The 18,841-nt window shown below is 46.2% G+C and overlaps 1 protein-coding gene across 1 annotated transcript; it reads left to right on the top strand.

Annotated features, from left to right (window-relative positions):
* Positions 1-3,487: 3,487 nt before the first annotated feature.
* MAEL (maelstrom spermatogenic transposon silencer) lies at positions 3,488-14,918 on the top strand. The gene is made up of 12 exons (XM_072138889.1): positions 3,488-3,665; positions 5,685-5,813; positions 5,938-6,007; positions 7,354-7,509; positions 8,202-8,243; positions 8,338-8,465; positions 9,392-9,446; positions 9,866-10,007; positions 10,593-10,655; positions 11,696-11,831; positions 13,768-13,825; positions 13,909-14,918. The coding sequence occupies exons 1-12, from the start codon at positions 3,534-3,536 to the stop codon at positions 14,028-14,030; spliced, it is 1,233 nt and encodes a 410-aa protein (XP_071994990.1). The 5' UTR covers positions 3,488-3,533; the 3' UTR covers positions 14,031-14,918.
* Positions 14,919-18,841: the final 3,923 nt, after the last annotated feature.

An 18,841-nucleotide genomic window follows, 5' to 3' on the forward strand; every position in this document is an offset into this window, starting at 1 on the left:
CCCGATCCCTTAGGATGAAGACACACATGGCGTTTTTAGGCCCTTTTTGGGCCCTTTATCGTTTTTGCGTTTTCATTTTCAGAGCTGTGTGACGGCTTATTTTCTGCATAACAAATTACAATTCAAAATGTTGATATTCATTATTCCACGCCGTCAACTGGGAAAAAATTCCAAATGCCGTTAGATTGGTGAAAAAATGCATTTGCGCCGTTTTCTTGTGGGCTTGGATTTTAGAGCTTTCACTGAGCGCCCCTAATGACAGGTCTACTTTATTCTTTGGGTCGGTGCGATTACAGGGATACCAAATTTGTATAGGTTTTATAATGTTTTCATACATTTACAAAAATTAAAACCTCCTGTACAAAAAAATTTTTTTTTTGATTTTGCCAACTTCTGGCGCCAATAACTTTTTTTATACTTCGGTGTACGGAGCGGTGGGTGGTGTTTGCGACTTCTGATGAAGTTTTCAATGTTATCATTTTTAGGACTGTACGACCTTTTGATCACTTTTTATAGAATTTTTAATTTTTTTTTTTATGGCAAAAAAGTGGCATTTTCGACTTTGGGGGCGATTTTCCTCTACGGGGTTAAACGCAGTGAAAAAAGTTATTATATTTTGATAGATCGGGCATTTTCGGACGCGTCGATACCTAATGTGTTTATTATTTTTACTATTTATTTATATTTATATCAGTTCTAGGGAAAGGGGGGTGATTTAAATTTTTATGTTTTTTTTATTATAATTTTTTTTTAATTTTTACTATTTTTCAGACTCCTAGGGTACTTTAACCCTAGGTTGTCTGTACCAAACTATCATATACCACAGTATGGCAGTATATGGGGATTTTCCTCCTCATTCATTACTGATAGCACAGTGTAATGAATGGGTTAACACGAAGCAGCCTCGGTTTTCGGAAGACCCGAGGCTGTCATGGCGACGGATCGCCACTCCCCGATGACGTCACAGGGAGGGACAATCCCTGGCAAGATGCCGGCGCCCACACGCCGCCATGGTTTTGAAGCCACCGGAGGGAAAACACAAAGACTTACCGGCTATGGAGAGGGCTCAGCCCGTGAGCCCTCTTCATACACCCTCAGCCTTAGTATTACGTCACATGTCGGTAAGGGGTTAAAGGAAACCTACTATTGTATTTGATGCAGTATGAAGCAAACATAACTGGAGAATGCTGTAGCTACACTGATGCAGGATCATATCTTGGTTAATCCCTGAGCTGAATGGTTTTGCTGAAAAAACTATTATAACATTCCGGACCTTGGGAAAGCTGGGACAGGCTTCTGTCTAAATAAACACATTACACATCCTGTAATTACAAATTGCATGACTAATCAACCTGAGCTGGATCACTCATACACAGCAGCTGGGGGATGGTGCAGCAATTGATTATTCAGTCTGGCAGGGAGAACAGTGATTACATCATCCTCTCCTGCAGAGAAAAACTCAGGTGCTAGGAGAAGTGCTGAACCAGCCATATAAGGGACAGAGCTTCATTATCATAATGTTATATCTGTTTTATCAGAAAAACCACTCAGTATAGGGATTACACAAGATATGATCCTGCATCAGTGTAGCTACAGCATTCTCAAGGTATGTGTGTTTCATAATGCATCAAATCACATGGTAGGTATCCTTTGATAATAACAATTCTGTATTGGCACAGAGTTTGCCAATACAGTCCCTGCCCCATGGGACTCACAATCTAATGAACCTACCAGTATGTTTTGGATTGTGGGAGGAAACAGGAGGACCCGGAGGAAACCCACACAAACACGGAGAGAACATACAAACTCTTTGCAGATGTTGACCCTCGAGTTGCCCTTCCTAAAGCGATAGTAGCACAGAGGGGGCGGGACCGGCCAGATCGCATATGCGTTTCCTGTGATTGCAGGCATTTTATTGGAAACGCATATACGATCAGGCTGAGGCCTGTCCCCTGTGCATGTGACCGCAGCTTCTACATTTGCGCCACGCAAGTGCTGCAAGGGCGGGGCTTGGCCTGATTGGAGGTCTGTTTCCAGCGATACGCTTTGTAGAGCTTGTTCCTGTTCGCAAGTGTTTTAAACGGATACGTATCCGGGATCAGGCAAAGCCCCCTCCCTCACGGCTATTGTTAACACATTGTAAAGGGTAACATTCTGTTAACACATGTGTTAACATTGTGATTTGTAAATTCAAATGTTAACGGCAATGTCATTAGTCATATCTCCTGTTGTATTGTGTTTCTAAAGGCTAAAGAAACTCCCCATGTGAACATGGACTAAGGCCGGCGCCACGCTTTGTCTGCGCTTGCAAACGCAAACAAAGTCGCACCCACTGGGGCGGGCCTCGGCCTGATCGCACCGGCGTTTCCATAGAAACGCCGATGCGATCAGGCTGAGGCCCGTTCCGGTGGGCGCGACTTTGTCTGCGTTTGCAAGCGCAGACAAAGCGCCACGTGTGGCGCCGGCCTAAGGGTGATGACACACGTGGCGTTTTTGGGCCGTTTTTAGTAGAGCGTTTTAGATCGGAAAAAAACGCATTTGTTTTTGACCAGTTTGGATTAAGATAATTGGTCAAACCTGTCAAAAACGCATGCGTTTTTTTACAATCTTAAAACGCACTAACTAAAAACGGCCCAAAAACGCCACGTGTTTCACCACCCTTAGCTCTACACCCCACTGGGGCTCATATACAGGAAAAACGCTTTAACAGTCAGAAAACTGCATCAATCAGTGTGAAAGTACTTGTTTGTGTTGCGTTTTCAGACACAACGCAAGTGCTGTAAGGCCGGCGCCACACGTGGCGCTGTGTCTGCGCTTGCAAACGCAAAAGCAGACAAGGTCGCGCCCACCGGGGCGGGCCTCGGCCCGATCGCATTGGCGTTTCTATGGAAACGCCTGCGACCGGGAACGAGCCGCCGGTGTTTTGTGTTAATTTAACGCGAAACACCGGCGGCTCATTCCCGATCGCAGGCGTCTCCATAGAAACGCCGATGCGATCGGGCCGAGGCCCGCCCCGGTGGGCGCGACTTTGTCTGCGTTTGCAAGCGCAGACAAAGCGCCACGTGTGGTGCCAGCCTCACGTGTGCTGTTTCAAGACGTGACAGAAACTCTCCATGTGAACGCGCCCCGACTACACACTGGTTGTCACAGCCATGCAATCTATAAAGACACCAGAGTCGAGGTGTGTTCACACAGTGTTCTGTGCTGCGGCTAAAATCTTTTTTTTTTTTTTAATTTTCAGATGAAATTAGATGAGTATAACCTACTTGACTTGTAGAAATTAAAATCCGCGCCCGAGGGCGATTATTATTGACGTCCCCCTGATTATATTATCCCGCACTGTGATTGGCGGGTCGCAGGTCAGGTGACACTTTCTTCCCGCCGTGCGCTCGGCAGTGGGTCACGTGGCGCGCCGCTCAGCGTGCTGAGGGAGGGGTCACGTGGCCGGGCTGGGCCTGCGCGGAGCGGGCGCCATTTTGGTCAGTGAGTGGGAGGTGGAGTACAGTACAGTACAGGACAGGACAGGACGCGCCATGCCCAACAAGAAGGCCTCGCGGAACGCGTACTTCTACTTCGTCCTGGACATGATCCCCGAGCTCCGGCGCCGCGGGCTCAGGGTGTCCGGGGTGAAGGAGGCCATCCCGCTGTGCTCCGGGGACTGGGCGGTGAGGGACACTGCACACAAGTGTGCTCCATTCATGCTACACACGTGCTATATACATGTATTGTGTGAGGGGCACGTACACACAAGTGTTATATACATGCTACACACATGTATTGTGTGAGGGGCACGTACACACAAGTGTTACATACATGCTACACACGTGCTATATACATGTATTGTGTGAGGGGCACGTACACACAAGTGTTATACATATATATGCTATACATGTGTTATACAGCCGGTCCCCTACTTAAAGGAAACCTACCACTTGTAGTGGCAGGTTTCTGATGGAAATACCGGGCACGATCAGGGTGAGCTGGTGCCGGAGCTTATTTTCGTTAGTGTTTTAAACCGTGGTATCGCGGTTTAAAACACTTTTTAAACTTTATAGCGGGCGCAGGGCGGTACGCGCTCGGCGCTTACCTTGCGCGCGGCTACATAGGAAGTGAAGGTGAAGAAGCGCCGAGCGCGTACCTGCCTGCGCCGGCTATAAAGTTTAAAAAGTGTTTTAAACTGCGATACCGCGGTTTAAAACACTAACGAAAATAAGCTCCGGCACCAGCTCACCCTGATCTCACCCTGCGCTGGTACCCGGTATTTCCATCTGAAACCTGCCGACCCCAAGTTACAGACGGACCCCTCGGCCCCCTGTGACCTCTGGTGACCTCTCTGGATGTTACTATAGTCCCAGGCTGCAATGATCAGCTGTAAGGTGTCTGTAATGAAGCTTTATTGATAATCCTTGGTCCCATTACAGCAAAAAAAATTTGAAACCAATTGTCACTGGGGCAAATTTTTTGTCTGGAACTACAAGTATAAAATATACAGTTCCGACTTACATACAAATTCAATTTAAGAACAAACCTACAGAACCTATCATGTACGTAACCTGGGGACTGCCTGTATACTGTTATTCATATATGTGCCACACATGTGTTATATATTGTTACATGTATATGCTACATGTTATATACTGTTACATATATGCTACACATGTTATATACATGACACATTCACACAAGTGTTATATACTGTTGTATACATGCTACACATGTGCTATATACGTGTATCAGGCACATATGTTCCATGTGCTGTGATAATGTACTGGCTGTTTATCACAGGGAACCTGTCATCAGATTTTACCCCATGAGGCTGCGTTCACATGTTGCGTTTTGTTTGCGTTAGGAGAAAACTTGCTGAATTCCATTGCTGTCAACATTACGTTTACAAAACGCATGTGTTAACGCCGCGCGTGAATGTAGCTTAAAACTTCAAGCCGCTCAGGTCAAGTATGAGATGTCCTAGACTGTGTTCACACAATAGGGGTCATGCAACAAACTGTTTTTGTATATTTTTTTTTCTCCTTTTTTTTTAAAATTGATACTTTTTAGCATAATTGCGCCTAAATTTGCGGCTTTCCCCCCCCTGTTTTGTTGGCTGACACAGAGATTAACACTCTTGTACCTGATTTATCATAAAAATCCAGATGAGGACACCTGAAAACATCAGATTTTTGCGCCATTGCGGTAATAAGTTGCAGTTATTTTTGCACCTATAGTGTCCAGTCCAGAGCAGACGTAGGCGAGGGGTCGCTTGAGACTTTTGTGCAACTTTTCACAAACGGCCTGCACACAGATTAGGCTGCGGTCACACGTGGAGCAGGGAGGGGTGAGGAGCGCTCACTCCCCCTCCATTCTCCACCCGGCCGTGTGCTACTTTCAGGACCTGATCCGGCCCAGTGTTTTGTACTGAGGGTTGTGTAAAATCTGGTATACCGTATATACCGGCGTATAAGACGACTTTTGAAGACAGAAAAATCTTCTGTCTTCTCTGGGGTCGTCTTATACGCCGGAATATACGGTACTTGTTCTGTACAATGCTGCAGGTTACCCTCCTGTGTGTGCACATCTTATGTCATAGATTCTCTTTTAGGTGTCTGTTCCAGCTCAGTCTCGTCTTCTATTCTACCTCCTGGATCGCAGTCATAATTGATAATTATCTCATTTCTACCTTTTTTCAGCTGCTTTCTCCTGCGGAAAAAGAAAAATATTCTGAAAAGGCCAAAGAATGGAAGAGCTGTGATCAGTCTCCCCCGAGATCAGATCCCAGGGTGGGAATCTATTATCCAGAAGAGTGTTATCAGGAAAGGGTGAGAGCGACCGTGCAGTGCAGCGTATGGCCGTGCATACATCTCCATAGTCATAGGAATTGATTATCTGTCCTGTGTAAGTGCTATGTGCAGCATTGATACTGATTATGACTTTCATGAATAGGTGCAGATGCCCAGCATTCAGATTGCAGCAGAGAAGAGAGCGCCGGAACGGTTGCAGAAGAAATGTGAAGGTATGAGTGCTCATCCAAACCCCCTTTTTGTGTGTTGGGCTTTTTTTATATTACCCATAAGCTTTAATAGAAATAAACTTATTGGGGTCTTAAAGGGACGCTCCATTCACAGCTGATTCATTGAATAAAACCTTGTGCAGGTCCTGAAGGAAGAAACATGAGGTTCCAGGAATACAACGGAAATGAGTCCTGCTCCTCCCTTCAGGCCCTGCTAAATAAATGTATTATTCAATGAAGTCGCTTCGACTTTAAAATCAGTCCATTGAATTTTACACAGCAAGAATAAGCAGGAACCTTGACCAAATGTGGTTACACAGGTGTGAACATAGTCTTAGACCGTCTTCATACAGAGTGTGAAGTAGTGTGGGATCCAAATACACTTACATTTCAATCTCTGCATTGCCTCTGTCTCTGCTTTGGCCTGCTGTAGATCCACGCCAAATCTGATGCAGTTTTGGAGCAGACAGATAATCCTCGGCATGGCTGCAGTGTGTGAACATAGGCCGAGATTACATAGCAATGAATCGCTGTGGGGCCATTCTGTAGTGTCTACGAAAAATAAAACTTTGATTGGGTGTTTTCTGCTGCGATCCGTGCAGTTTTGCAAAGGTTAAAACCCAACAGTGGAAAGTAGTGGTTTTTTTTTTTTTTTTTTTAGGCACCACATGTTATACAGGCAGTCCCCGGGTTACATACAAGATAGGTTCCATAGGTTTGTACTTAAGTAGAATTTGTATGCAAGTGGAAACTGTTTATTTTATAATTGTAGTTCCAGACGAATACATTTTTGCCCCATTGACAATTGGAGTTTGCTGTAATTGGACCAAGGATTATCCAATAAAGCTGCATTACAGACACCTTACACCATCCACAGAGCTTCACTAGAGGTCACAGTGGGCATAGGGGTTCGTCTTTGACTAGGGGTCGTCTGTAAGTCGGGTATCCTTAAGTAGGGGACCGCCTGTATTTGGTGGGATTACACCGTGTGTCTCCCTAGAATGCATGATGCCGGCTCTGGATGGAAATGCTGACAGTAGCCCAGTGCTTGGCCGTCATTGTCACTTCAGATCAGTTCTATAGATTTTACATGGGGAGGTTCTGGTGATCAGTGGGAGTATCTGCAGTCACACCCCCCCGTCTACCTGTGGGTAATATAGTACAAGAATATCCCTTTAAGGCAGCTATTCAGCGACTGTTTGCATATTTAGGCCGCTGACACCCACTCTGCAAGCAGTAATTTCTGAGTAACAGTTGCAACTCTTCCCCCATTTCAGTCCTGTGCCCTCTCCCCTGGGCTGGTGAATATTTTCTTGTTTTTTGATGCATTTATGTAACTAATGTTGTAGATCTGCACAAATGTGTCATTTACATCCTGAACATCTTCAGCCACGGAGAGATGCCCAGCGTGTGCGAGCAGCGGTACGTTCCCTGTGAGATCGGCTGCGTGCGCTACTCCCTGCAGGACGGCGTCATGGACTCCTACCATGACTTCATCGATCCAGGTGAGGAGCTGCTACAGGAACATCATCAGATTAAGTATTTCTGGAGATATGAAATCAGATATAAACTCGCAATATGACGTGTAATTACATATGGATGAGAAGCTTATACAGATCTTTACTATAATGGGGGTCATTTACTAAGGACCCGATTCGCGGTTTCCCGACGTGTTACCCGAATATTTCCGATTTGCGCCGATTTCCCCTGAATTGCCCCGGGATTTTGGCGCACGCGATCGGATTTTGGCGCTGGCATGCACGCGACGGAAAAGGGGGGGGGGGGCGTGGCCGAACGAAAACCCGACGGATTCGGAAAAACCGTTGCATTTAAAAAAAAAAAATAATAAAATTGGCGCTCGGCACCCGCTTACCTTCACTCAGCCGGCCTCGGTGAATTCCAGTGCGTTCCGATGCTCTTCAGCGCAGCAGCGCCACCTGGTGGACGTCAGAGGAACTACCTTAATGAATCCCGGTCGGACCCGAATCAACCGCAGAGAACGCGCCGCTGGATCGCGAATGGACCAGGTAAGTAAATCTGCCCCAATGTGTCTAATAGCTGTTGTTGTACGTTGTTGGGTGGGTTTATATCTGGATACAAGTCACATTGGTGAACTCCTCGCAGATAGTATCGTAGCATTGGAAAGTGTTACCTGTAGTAATCACCGTGTAACAGTCTTTGGGTTTCTTTCCCGCAGGAGATCTACCTCTCGGGTTCCGCTATCACTGTCAGGCAGGAAGTGAGTGTTATATCTCATTCTGTGTCTGTAGATCTCGTGTCACCAGCTCCCTGTTACAGTATGTAAAGGTGGATGTTTTCTTGTGTCTTTCCAGGTGCAGCTACACATCAGATCCCTGTGTCTGGATTTGAACTCGCAAACAGAGATTACCACAACATCTTCAACTCCCTGTACGACTTTGTGTGTCCCGCCACTAATCCACCGACCACAGTTTACTGCAAGGTTTGCTATCACCTTTACACAGTCTAGTGGGGGGGGATTTAACCAAAATTAAAACCTTCCCAAGTGAGGATTTTCTCAGTTTTATGTTAATGGGGCTCGGTTATAGTGTGGTGAGGCTATGAAATTTCTGTATACTTTGTACATAAGTACGTCAATCGGGTATATTAGAAACTTAGATACTTTTTTTTTTTTTTTTTTCTTGCTAGGTTTTCCCTAGGGGGCAAAGAAAAAATTTAATGTTGGCCTAATGTACACAACTGTTGGTGCAATATAGAACTCAAATATCGGATAGTGTGCAACCCACATTGCACATGTCCCTCGCCTCACCCTTGTCTATGGGGACTGAGCTGCCGGGCAGGATATGGCAAGGCATATCAGCCCACTCACGATGTGGTGAGACACCGCTCATGAACCGGACAATAGACCTATGTGGGGGCTATGAGCTATCCTCAATTTGTGAGTCTAGCTCATGGCCCCCAAATACGGTGGAGTGCAATGTCTTATATTTACTGTATGAGTAGCGCAAATGGTATCATGTATGAATTAAATGCTTTCGGGCAGCTCAGTGGTTAGCATTACAGCCTTGCAGTGCTGGGGACCTGGGTTCAAGTCCCATCCAGGGTCAACATCTGCAAAGAATTTGTATGTTCTCTACGTGTTTGCGTGGGTTTCCTCCAGGTCCTCTGGCTTCCTCCCACACTCCTAAACATACCGGTAGGTTGATTAGATTTTGAGCTCCCTGGGGACAGGGACTGATTTGGTGAGTTCTGTGCAGCGCTGCGTAATCTGTGTGCGCTATATAAAGAATTAATATTATTTCATCTTCACCCTTTTTACCCAGAAAGTTAACAAAATGTTATCTTTTATAATTTATTCCCTATTTCTTGAGCATTCCCTTGTGTTTATATTTTCTTGTTTTATTTTAGAACAATGATCTCTATAGAGTCAAATGGTGTCTGCAGTGGTTGTCCATCAAAGCGGGTAAGTACATCATCATGGATCGCCTACAGTACTGAAACATAACATGACCAATTTGGCATGCTTTGTGCAGCGCTGCATAATCTGTAGGCGCTATATAAATAAAGAATTATTATAATAATTATTATTAATAAGCCCATACTGCAGTCGTATGGAGAGTGGCGGTGATCCGCAAGTCCCTCTGACCACTTCATTACAGCCGACTTGTAACCCAGTGTACATATCCCTAAAGTCAATGCTGTGTCTTATATTCCATTGCAATATGGGGCTTTGGAAACTTCTAGTTCAACTTAAAAAAAAAAAAAAAAAAACGGGGGTGTGTGATGCAACCCTTGTTGTGTTTTGGAATTTAATTAAATTTAGCCAACACTGTCTTGAGGACAGGGATTCATTATGTCTTATGTCACCCCCTCATCTCGCAGGCATGGAGAATCTTTTTGAACTGCAGGACATCGAAAGCTTAATCATCAAATTCTACAGAGACAAACTCAACGAAGAACCTTCAAAGTCCAGCGTGCATCGTCTGCTGGACGTCGTTCAGTGGGATTATGCCCCCAACACCAGGTAAGGGCTGTTTGGTGTCAGGAACTTGACAAGTTATACTTATAGGGAGTTTTCTAGTCACCTTATACTACTGATGACCTATACACAGGAGAAGTCATTACTAGTTGATAGTTGGAGGTGGGACAAACCATGAGCTGTCATACAGTATGATCAGAGTTGCATAAATACAGCTCCATCTTTAGTGTATTGGCCATTCAGCCGCATTGGAGTTGTCGCTGCTGCATTGGGTCTGGGGCAATTGTTGGAGCTGTGTTCTTACGGCAAAGTTAACGAAGCCCCTTTAAAAACAGATCTCTGGAATTGCTCCATGACAGCTCATTTCTTAATAGCACAGCATGAGGGGGAGTCTGCAGAGGACAGTCTTCAATATTATAATGCATTGAATCTGTGGGGTCAAGGCCGCAATCCTACTCTACATTGGAAATCTGAAACCTTTCTGGATTCCGTCATTTATCAGTCTGTAGTAGTGGAGTAAAATGGCAGACCTCGGGGCTGTTGTTACACTGTGTCAGTAAAGTGGAGCTCTGCACCAGGTGGCTCGGAGCTTTGTTTCATAGTGATAACAATGTGAATCTCTTTTGGCAGATGTAAATGGCACGAGGACAATGATATGTGGTACTGCGCCCTCGCAAGCTGCAAGAAGGTCACGTAAGTTACAGCCTTTTTCTATGAGAATACAAAGTTAGACATGGGTTGTTCACAGTATTGTGTTTCTGGACCAATATGGAATTTATTCCCAACTTCCCACTACAGGAAGTCCCCAGGTTACGTACAATATAGGGACCGGAGGGTTGTACTTAAGTTGAATTTGTATGTAAGTTGGGTTTCTGGTAACTAAGGATGCATTAGATGGTGCGATCTCACGCTTCCTTAGCGTGGAATCTCCGGCTTCTAGTGCACTGGCTGGTAACTAAGGAAGCGTGAGATTGCACCAGCTAATGCATCCTTAGTTACCTGAACTCCCCCCCATACTGTCGGCAATTACTTACTTTATATCGGCAACGGATTGTGATCCCCCGTCACCTCCATGGCCACTTCAGCCTTTCGCTCGCTCGGCCCAATAATCCCCGTCACCTCCGTGGCCCGCCCAATGAGGAGGCGCAGCACTCCAACCAGCGCTATTGAAACTCGGAAGTGGACTGCGCATGCGCGGGGTGCCGAGTGCCCTGTTCGTATCAACGGGTTGTCCGTAACTTGAAACGCCGTAAGTCGGGGACTGCCTGTACATTGCTTGGACTATTAAATGCTGACACCATTAGGTGCAATGTGTCCCGCAGATTATACGGCAAACCTCATACAGTTTGTACATGGAAAAAGAAATGTTTGATGAGGAGTTTTGCAGACTGGGCAGTGAATAGTGTAAATCCAAAAAAAGAAAAAGGGTCAATTTCTGATTCCAAACAGAGGGGGTGAAGCTAGAACTATATTTGTGGCTCCGGTTCACTTCATTGAGATTCATAGCTGCAGTTACAGCTTTCGGCCACTGCAGTGAGCACAGCGCCACATGCTGCAGTCCCTGTATTGTGTCTGTGCAGATCCGCCGTCTGATATCACTAGGCCGTCCATGTTCATTCCTCACCCACAAACCACTGCTCTATTTTTTTTCTATGGGACTGTTGGATACAATGGAGTCTACAATCCTACAAGGTGACGTTCATTCTGCTTTTGTGCCCTTTATCTCCCTGCAGATACTGTATCAGCAGAGCGCTGGCCTCGGTGTATGATGTGGTCCTTACCTCCGCGCACTTACCTAACCTAAAGGCCAATGACAACCAGAGGTCTGAGAATACGAAAACTGTTGTCCTGGATGCGAAGAGGTATCAGGTGAGTGTTTCATTAGGATCTGACAATCGTCACTTTGTGTGTATTTCGGACATTAGCCAGTATACACTCAATAAATACACTACACTCCCCCATCCTGGATGTCAATGAGTGAAGTCTTATAGTAGGAATTCTTTATTCATTACATAGAGGAATGCATAAAAATGATGCATGAAAATCCAAATAAATAGTCCCTGGAGGTCTGGATTTGGATTGATAATTAAAATCAAAGAGGAAAATCAGTTTCAGGCTCATCCAACTTTAGTGAGAGTGCGAAGAAATGAGGCTCAGTGTTGTGTGGCCTCCATGTGCCTGTATGACCTCCCTATAACACCTGAGCACGCTCCTGATGAGGAAGTGGATGTTCTCTTGAGGGATCTTCTAAAAGACCTTGATTAAAGCATCAGTTGACTCTTGGACAGTCTTTTCTGTTTGTGACATTGGCAGATGGAAGAAGACTTAATGTACCAGGTGCTCCACTGGATTCAGGTCAAAACCTGCTGACACACTGCAGCCACTTGAGGCCTAGCATTGCCATGTATGAGAAGGAACCGGCAGCAACATCACTGAGATTACAGCCTATCCATCACTAGAGAGCAGCGGTGCCATCACTGAGAATACAGCCTATCCATCACTAGAGAGCAGCGGTGCCATCACTGAGAATACAGCCTATCCATCACTAGAGAGCAGCGGTGCCATCACTGAGAATACAGCCTATCCATCACTAGAGAGCAGCGGTGTCATCACTGAGAATACAGCCTATCCATCACTAGAGAGCAGCGGTGCCATCACTGAGAATACAGCCTATCCATCACTAGAGAGCAGCGGTGTCATCACTGAGAATACAGCCTATCCATCACTAGAGAGCAGCGGTGTCATCACTGAGAATACAGCCTATCCATCACTAGAGAGCAGCGGTGTCATCACTGAGAATACAGCCTATCCATCACTAGAGAACAGCGCTGCCATCACTGAGAATACAGCCTATCCATCACTAGAGAGCAGCGGTGCCTTCACTGAGAATACAGCCTATCCATCACTAGAGAGCAGCGGTGACATCACTGAGAATACAACCTATCCATCACTAGAGAGCAGCGGTGTCATCACTGAGAATACAGCCTATCCATCACTAGAGAGCAGCGGTGTCATCACTGAGAATACAGCCTATCCCTCACTAGAGAGCAGCGGTGTCACCACTGAGAATACAGCCTATCCCTCACTAGAGAGCAGCGGTGCCATCGCTGAGAATACAGCCTATACATCACTAGAGAGCAGCGGAGCCATCACTGAGAATACAGCCTATCCATCACTAGAGAGCAGCGGTGTCATCACTGAGAATACAGCCTATCCCTCACTAGAGAGCAGCGGTGTCATCACTGAGAATACAGCCTATCCCTCACTAGAGAGCAGCGGTGCCATCGCTGAGAATACAGCCTATACATCACTAGAGAGCAGCGGAGCCATCACTGAGAATACAGCCTATACATCATTAGAGAGCAGCGGTGCCATCGCTGAGAATACAGCCTATCCATCACTAGAGAGCAGCGGGGCCATCACTGAGAATACAGCCTATCCATCACTAGAGAGCAGCGGTGTCATCACTGAGAATACAGCCTATCCATCACTAGAGAGCAGCGGCGCCATCACTGAGAATACAGCCTATCCATCACTAGAGAGCAGCGGTGCCATCACTGAGAATACAGCCTATCCATCACTAGAGAGCAGCGGTGTCATCACTGAGTACAGCCTATCCATCACTAGGGCAGCGGTGCCATCACTGAGAATACAGCCTATCCATCACTAGAGAGCAGCGGTGACATCACTGAGAATACAGCCTATCCATCACTAGAGAGCAGCGGTGACATCACTGAGAATACAGCCTATCCATCACTAGAGAGCAGCGGTGCCATCACCAATCTGTTATTCTGATATTTTGCAGAAAAAAATGGATCGTCCTTACGTCACAGAAAATGGAAACTACCTGGGTGCTGTAGGAGGTGAGGACTCCTGTAGTTATTATACATTGTTCTTCTATTGTTCTCCTCTTCCATTCACCTGTGTGATTTGCTTCTGGTAACAGGTGCAGGTTCTCTGGGGATGAGTGGAGTGAGCGCCTTCCCCACCAGCAAGGTCCAGGCCCGGGGGCGAGGAATCCTGCGCCTACTAGAGGAAATGCCGCCCTCTTTCTCGTCCTCGGGATGACTCCTCTTATTTGTCTCCTCCGTTACCTGAGGTTCCAGTTTTAGTTGATGAACATTTGTGATTGTGTTCTAAAGGTTGAGTTCTGTTACATTGTTTTAGTTTGTGCGCAGAGCGAGCACTTGCAGAGCTGGAGTTGCACTTTATTATACGTTTGTTATACCTGTAGCCATATGGACACATAGATCTGCCATGGAGCTGTATACACAAAACGGTCGGGTTCATCCCAATCCAGAATATTAGCAGAGCTGCTAACTTTACTTTATTGTCAAATGCTTTGGAGCAAAACATATGTGGTCAGAGGTGGGCGTAGCCTTAACCGTTTAACTACTGATCCAGGTGCCGCTTGGGAGCGGTGGATTTTCCTTATTATTGTAAAGTCAATAAATATATATTTTCTTTTTGGCATTCTGCCATGGCACAGATTTACAGCCAAGGGTTCTGCAATGGGTAGTGCCAGGTCTGTGGCCACATCTATAGGCCACGTATCCGCTCCGACGCCCTAGTGGGTGATGGGTCCTGCATCATAAACCGGTCTCTTCCTCAAAAAAAAAAGTCTGACCTGCATGCAAAGAAATTTTCATTTTTGTTATTTCCGTGCAATGGATACTTGGTGCACTATAGGCGTGGCCATGAGGAGGGGGGTTATGTTAGACCTTAACTAAATCTACAAGCATGAGGTCCTCTCCTTAAGTGTTGCCGTATTAGTAGGCGCTTTCTTCAATTGGGTTGTTAACAGTGAAGGAAACCTTAACATCTGACATCCTAAAGTGCACAAGATGCCCGGGGATCCATGCATCCTCAGCCAAGGAGGGGTCACAGATTTCCTGTGTCAGGTTTGTTTTTTCATTTGTATAGGGATTGGTTAAGAAATAAAGGTTGTAAATCCTGTCCCTGGTGCTCATTATTCATGTGATCGTCAGCACTCGGTGTTGTTCTCTCAGGCCGTGTTGAGGTATGAGGAGTAGACTCGACGTTCCCGACCCAGAGGTATTGGCTGTTTGGTGGTTTAACAGCCGATGCGGGCAAGTTTATGCCCCCCAAACATTATCACGACTAGTTTTTAGAGACATCAATTTGTCCGATTGGCCGAACTGAAATGTTGGCTCTGCTCATCTATAATCAAGGGCCGGTGTAGCATCCAATGGTGTTTTCATAATCCATTCCATTAGACGGGTCTTTGCCTGTATATATGCACCTGTGTCTTGGGAGATTCAGCCTTTGCCCGTTCTCGGCACACTGCCCCGTATTTAGACAGCTGCTTTTCTCATTGCTCCAGGACATCTCCCAATGTATCTATCTACTCCAGTCTGTTGTCAGTGACAGATACAAGGGGAGGGGAAGGAGCAGGATCATACATACGTTCCTGCTGCAGCTCCTCCTATTCATCAGAACACAGAGTCTGCACTGGGCCTTAAATGATTGAAGAAAAAAAATAAATATACATTTTGGTTTCTCCCTGATCATTCCAACCAAAATAAACAGGTGTCATATGGAGTACATAGTCTGTAAGAAAATGGCACAATTATGTGAATATTCTTACTTCCAAGTACATGACTATATTAAATGCTGACACGTCAGTTTTATCAGGACACTCAGACCAGTCCCTGATTCCCCTTATTGTATGAAGTGAACAAGAAACCTGCACTGCCATGTCCTATGCCAGATAATCCGGTTACCTCAAGTGCAGGGAGAACACACTGCCCCCTATTGGGGAGATGTGGAGGTCATGATATAGGATACTCTGCCCCCTGCTGGGGTGATGTGAGGAGTCATGGTATAGGACAATCACCTCTACAGTCATGGCCATAAGTTTTGATGATACAAATGTTAATTTTTCCGAAGTCTCCGGCATCGGGTTTTATAACGACAATTTGCATAGACTCCAGAATGTTATAAAGAGGGATCAGCCTAACAGCAATTCATTGCAAAGTCAATATTTGCCTAGAAAATTTACTTTTTCCCCCAAAACACATTTCAGCTTCATTGCAGGCGCCTTAAAAGGAGCAGCTAACATCGTTTCAGTGATTGATCTCCAGCCCGGTCCTTATCAACACCCACACCTGCGTTACTTAATCATGACAGATCGATCTCCAGTAACAATCACACCCCTGGACACTGTATAAGGAGGCTGGTGCTCGGCCTCATTGTTTCTCTTCTGTTAACCATGGTTATCTCTAAAGAAACACGTGCAGTCATCATTGCACTGCACAAAACTGTCCTAAGAGGGAAGAGTATCGCAGCCAGAAAGATTTCACCTCGGTCACCAATCTATCGCATCATTAACCCCTTAAGGACGGAGGGTTTTTCCGCTCATTTCTCGCTCTCCAACTTCAAAAATCCATAACTTTTTCATTTTTACGTGTACAGACCTGTGTGAGGGCTTATTTTGTGCGTAACAAATTTTTACTTTCCCGTAATGTTATTTATTTTAACATGCCGTGTACTGCGAAGCTGAAAAAAAATTCCAGATGTGGAAAAATTGAAAGAAAAAATAAAACGCACGTTCTTGTAGGCTCAGTTTAAGACTCTTCGCTCCAAATAACAGCTCTACTTTATTCTTTGGTTCGGTGCGATCGCGGTGATACCAGATTTATAAAGGTTTTATTGTGTTTTAATACATTTTCAAAAATTAAACGAATGTGTACAAAACAAAAAAAAATTGCCATCTTCTGACGCTAATAACTTTTTCATACTTTGGTGCCCGGAGATGTGTGAGGGGTCATTTTTTGGGAAATGAGCCGACGTTTTCATTGCTACCATTCTGAGGTCTGTGCGACATTTTGATCATTTTTTATGTGATGTTAAAAGGTGTAAAAGTCGCATTTCGGACATTTGGGCACCATTTCCCGCCTCGGAGGTCACCGCCGCCCGTAACCGTTTTTATATTTTGATAGATCGGGCATTTTGGGACGCGGCGATACCTAACGTGTCTGTGATTTTTATTATGTTTTATATCCGTTCTAGGGAAAGGGGGGGGTGATTTGAATTTTTAATATTTTATTAATTTTTTTTTATTTTTTAATTTTTTCCTTTTTTTTTTTTTTCCACTATATCTTAGACCATCTAGGGTACATTAACCCTAGATAGTCAGATCGCTGCTACCATATACTGCAATACTTCTGTATTGCAATATATGGCATTTTTGCAGATCATTCATTACAATGAGCTACTGGCTCATTGTAACGAATCTGTAGAAGCCAGATAGCCTCGTGTCAAAAGAAGACCCGAGGCTACCATGGTAACCGATTGGGGGGCGGCGATCGTAAAAAAGATGGCAGCGCCCGCGCGTTGAGAGGGTTAATAGCCGCGATCGGTGCAAGCACCTACCGCGGTTATTAGCGGTGGGGGTTTTCTGCAAAATGCAAAAACCCCCACCTCTGTATGAAGAGGACTCAGCCCGTGAGCCGTCTTCATACATCCCTTATACCTCTGTGCCATAGAGCTACGGCGCAGAGCGTTAAGGAATTCAAGGAGAGAGGCTCCATTGTTGTCAAAAAGGCTCCAGGAGCCCAAGAAGGAGCAGCAAGCGCCAGGACGTCTCTTACAAGTGTCTCAGCTTGGGGATGGGGCTCCCAGCATCGCAGAGCTCAGGAATGGCAGCAGCAGGTGTGAGGCATCTGCACGCACTGCGGAGACTCCTGGAGCAAGGCCTGGTGTCCAGGAGGGCAGCACAGAAGCCGCTTCTCTCCAGAAACCATCAGGGACAGACGGATATTCTGCAGGAGGTGCAGGGAGTGGACGCTGAGGACTGGGGGACAGACAGATATTCTGCAGGAGGTGCAGGGAGTGGACGCTGAGGACTGGGGGACAGACAGATATTCTGCAGGAGGTGCAGGGAGTGGACGCTGAGGACTGGGGGACAGACGGATATTCTGCAGGAGGTGCAGGGAGTGGACGCTGAGGACTGGGGGACAGACGGATATTCTGCAGGAGGTGCAGGGAGTGGAGGCTGAGGACTGGGGGAAAGGCATTGTCTCTGATGAATCCCCTTTCGGATTGTTGGGAGAAGACAAGGTGAGCGATGCCCCCAGTCCTGTCTCCTGCACCTGTAAAGCTCCTGCAGCCATTCACGTGGGGGGGGGGGGGGGGGGGGGCTTCTCAGCCAAGGGAATCGCCTAATAACACCTCCATGAATAAAGAATGGGAGCAGAATGTCCTTCAGGAGCCGCTTCTCCCGACCCTCCAGGAGCAGATGGTGATGAGCAATGCCTCCTCCAGCATGATGGAGCACCGGCCATAAAGGGGAGAACTAAATGGCTCCGGGACCAGAACACAGAGATTCTGGGTCCATGGCCCGGGAACAGAACACAGAGATTCTGGGTCCATGGCCCGGGAACAGAACACAGAGATTCTGGGTCCATGGCTCCGGGAACAGAACACAGAGATTCTGGGTCCATGGCCCGGGAACAGAACACAGAGATTCTGGGTCCATGGCTCCGGGAACAGAACACAAAGATTCTGGGTCCATGGCTCCGGGAACAGAACACAGAGATTCTGGGTCCATGGCCCGGGAACAGAACACAGAGATTCTGGGTCCATGGCTCCGGGAACAGAACACAGAGATTCTGGGTCCATGGCCCGGGAACAGAACACAGAGATTCTGGGTCCATGGCTCCGGGAACAGAACACAGAGATTCTGGGTCCATGGCTCCGGGAACAGAACACAGAGATTCTGGGTCCATGGCTCCGGGAACAGAACACAGAGATTCTGGGTCCATGGCCTGGAAACTCCCCGGATCTTAATCCCACTGAGAACTTGTGGTCAATCATCAAGAGACGGAGGACAAACAAAACCCAACACATTGTGACAG

Source organism: Engystomops pustulosus, chromosome 2 (genome assembly GCF_040894005.1).
Source record: "Engystomops pustulosus chromosome 2, aEngPut4.maternal, whole genome shotgun sequence".
NCBI lineage: Eukaryota > Metazoa > Chordata > Amphibia > Anura > Leptodactylidae > Engystomops > Engystomops pustulosus.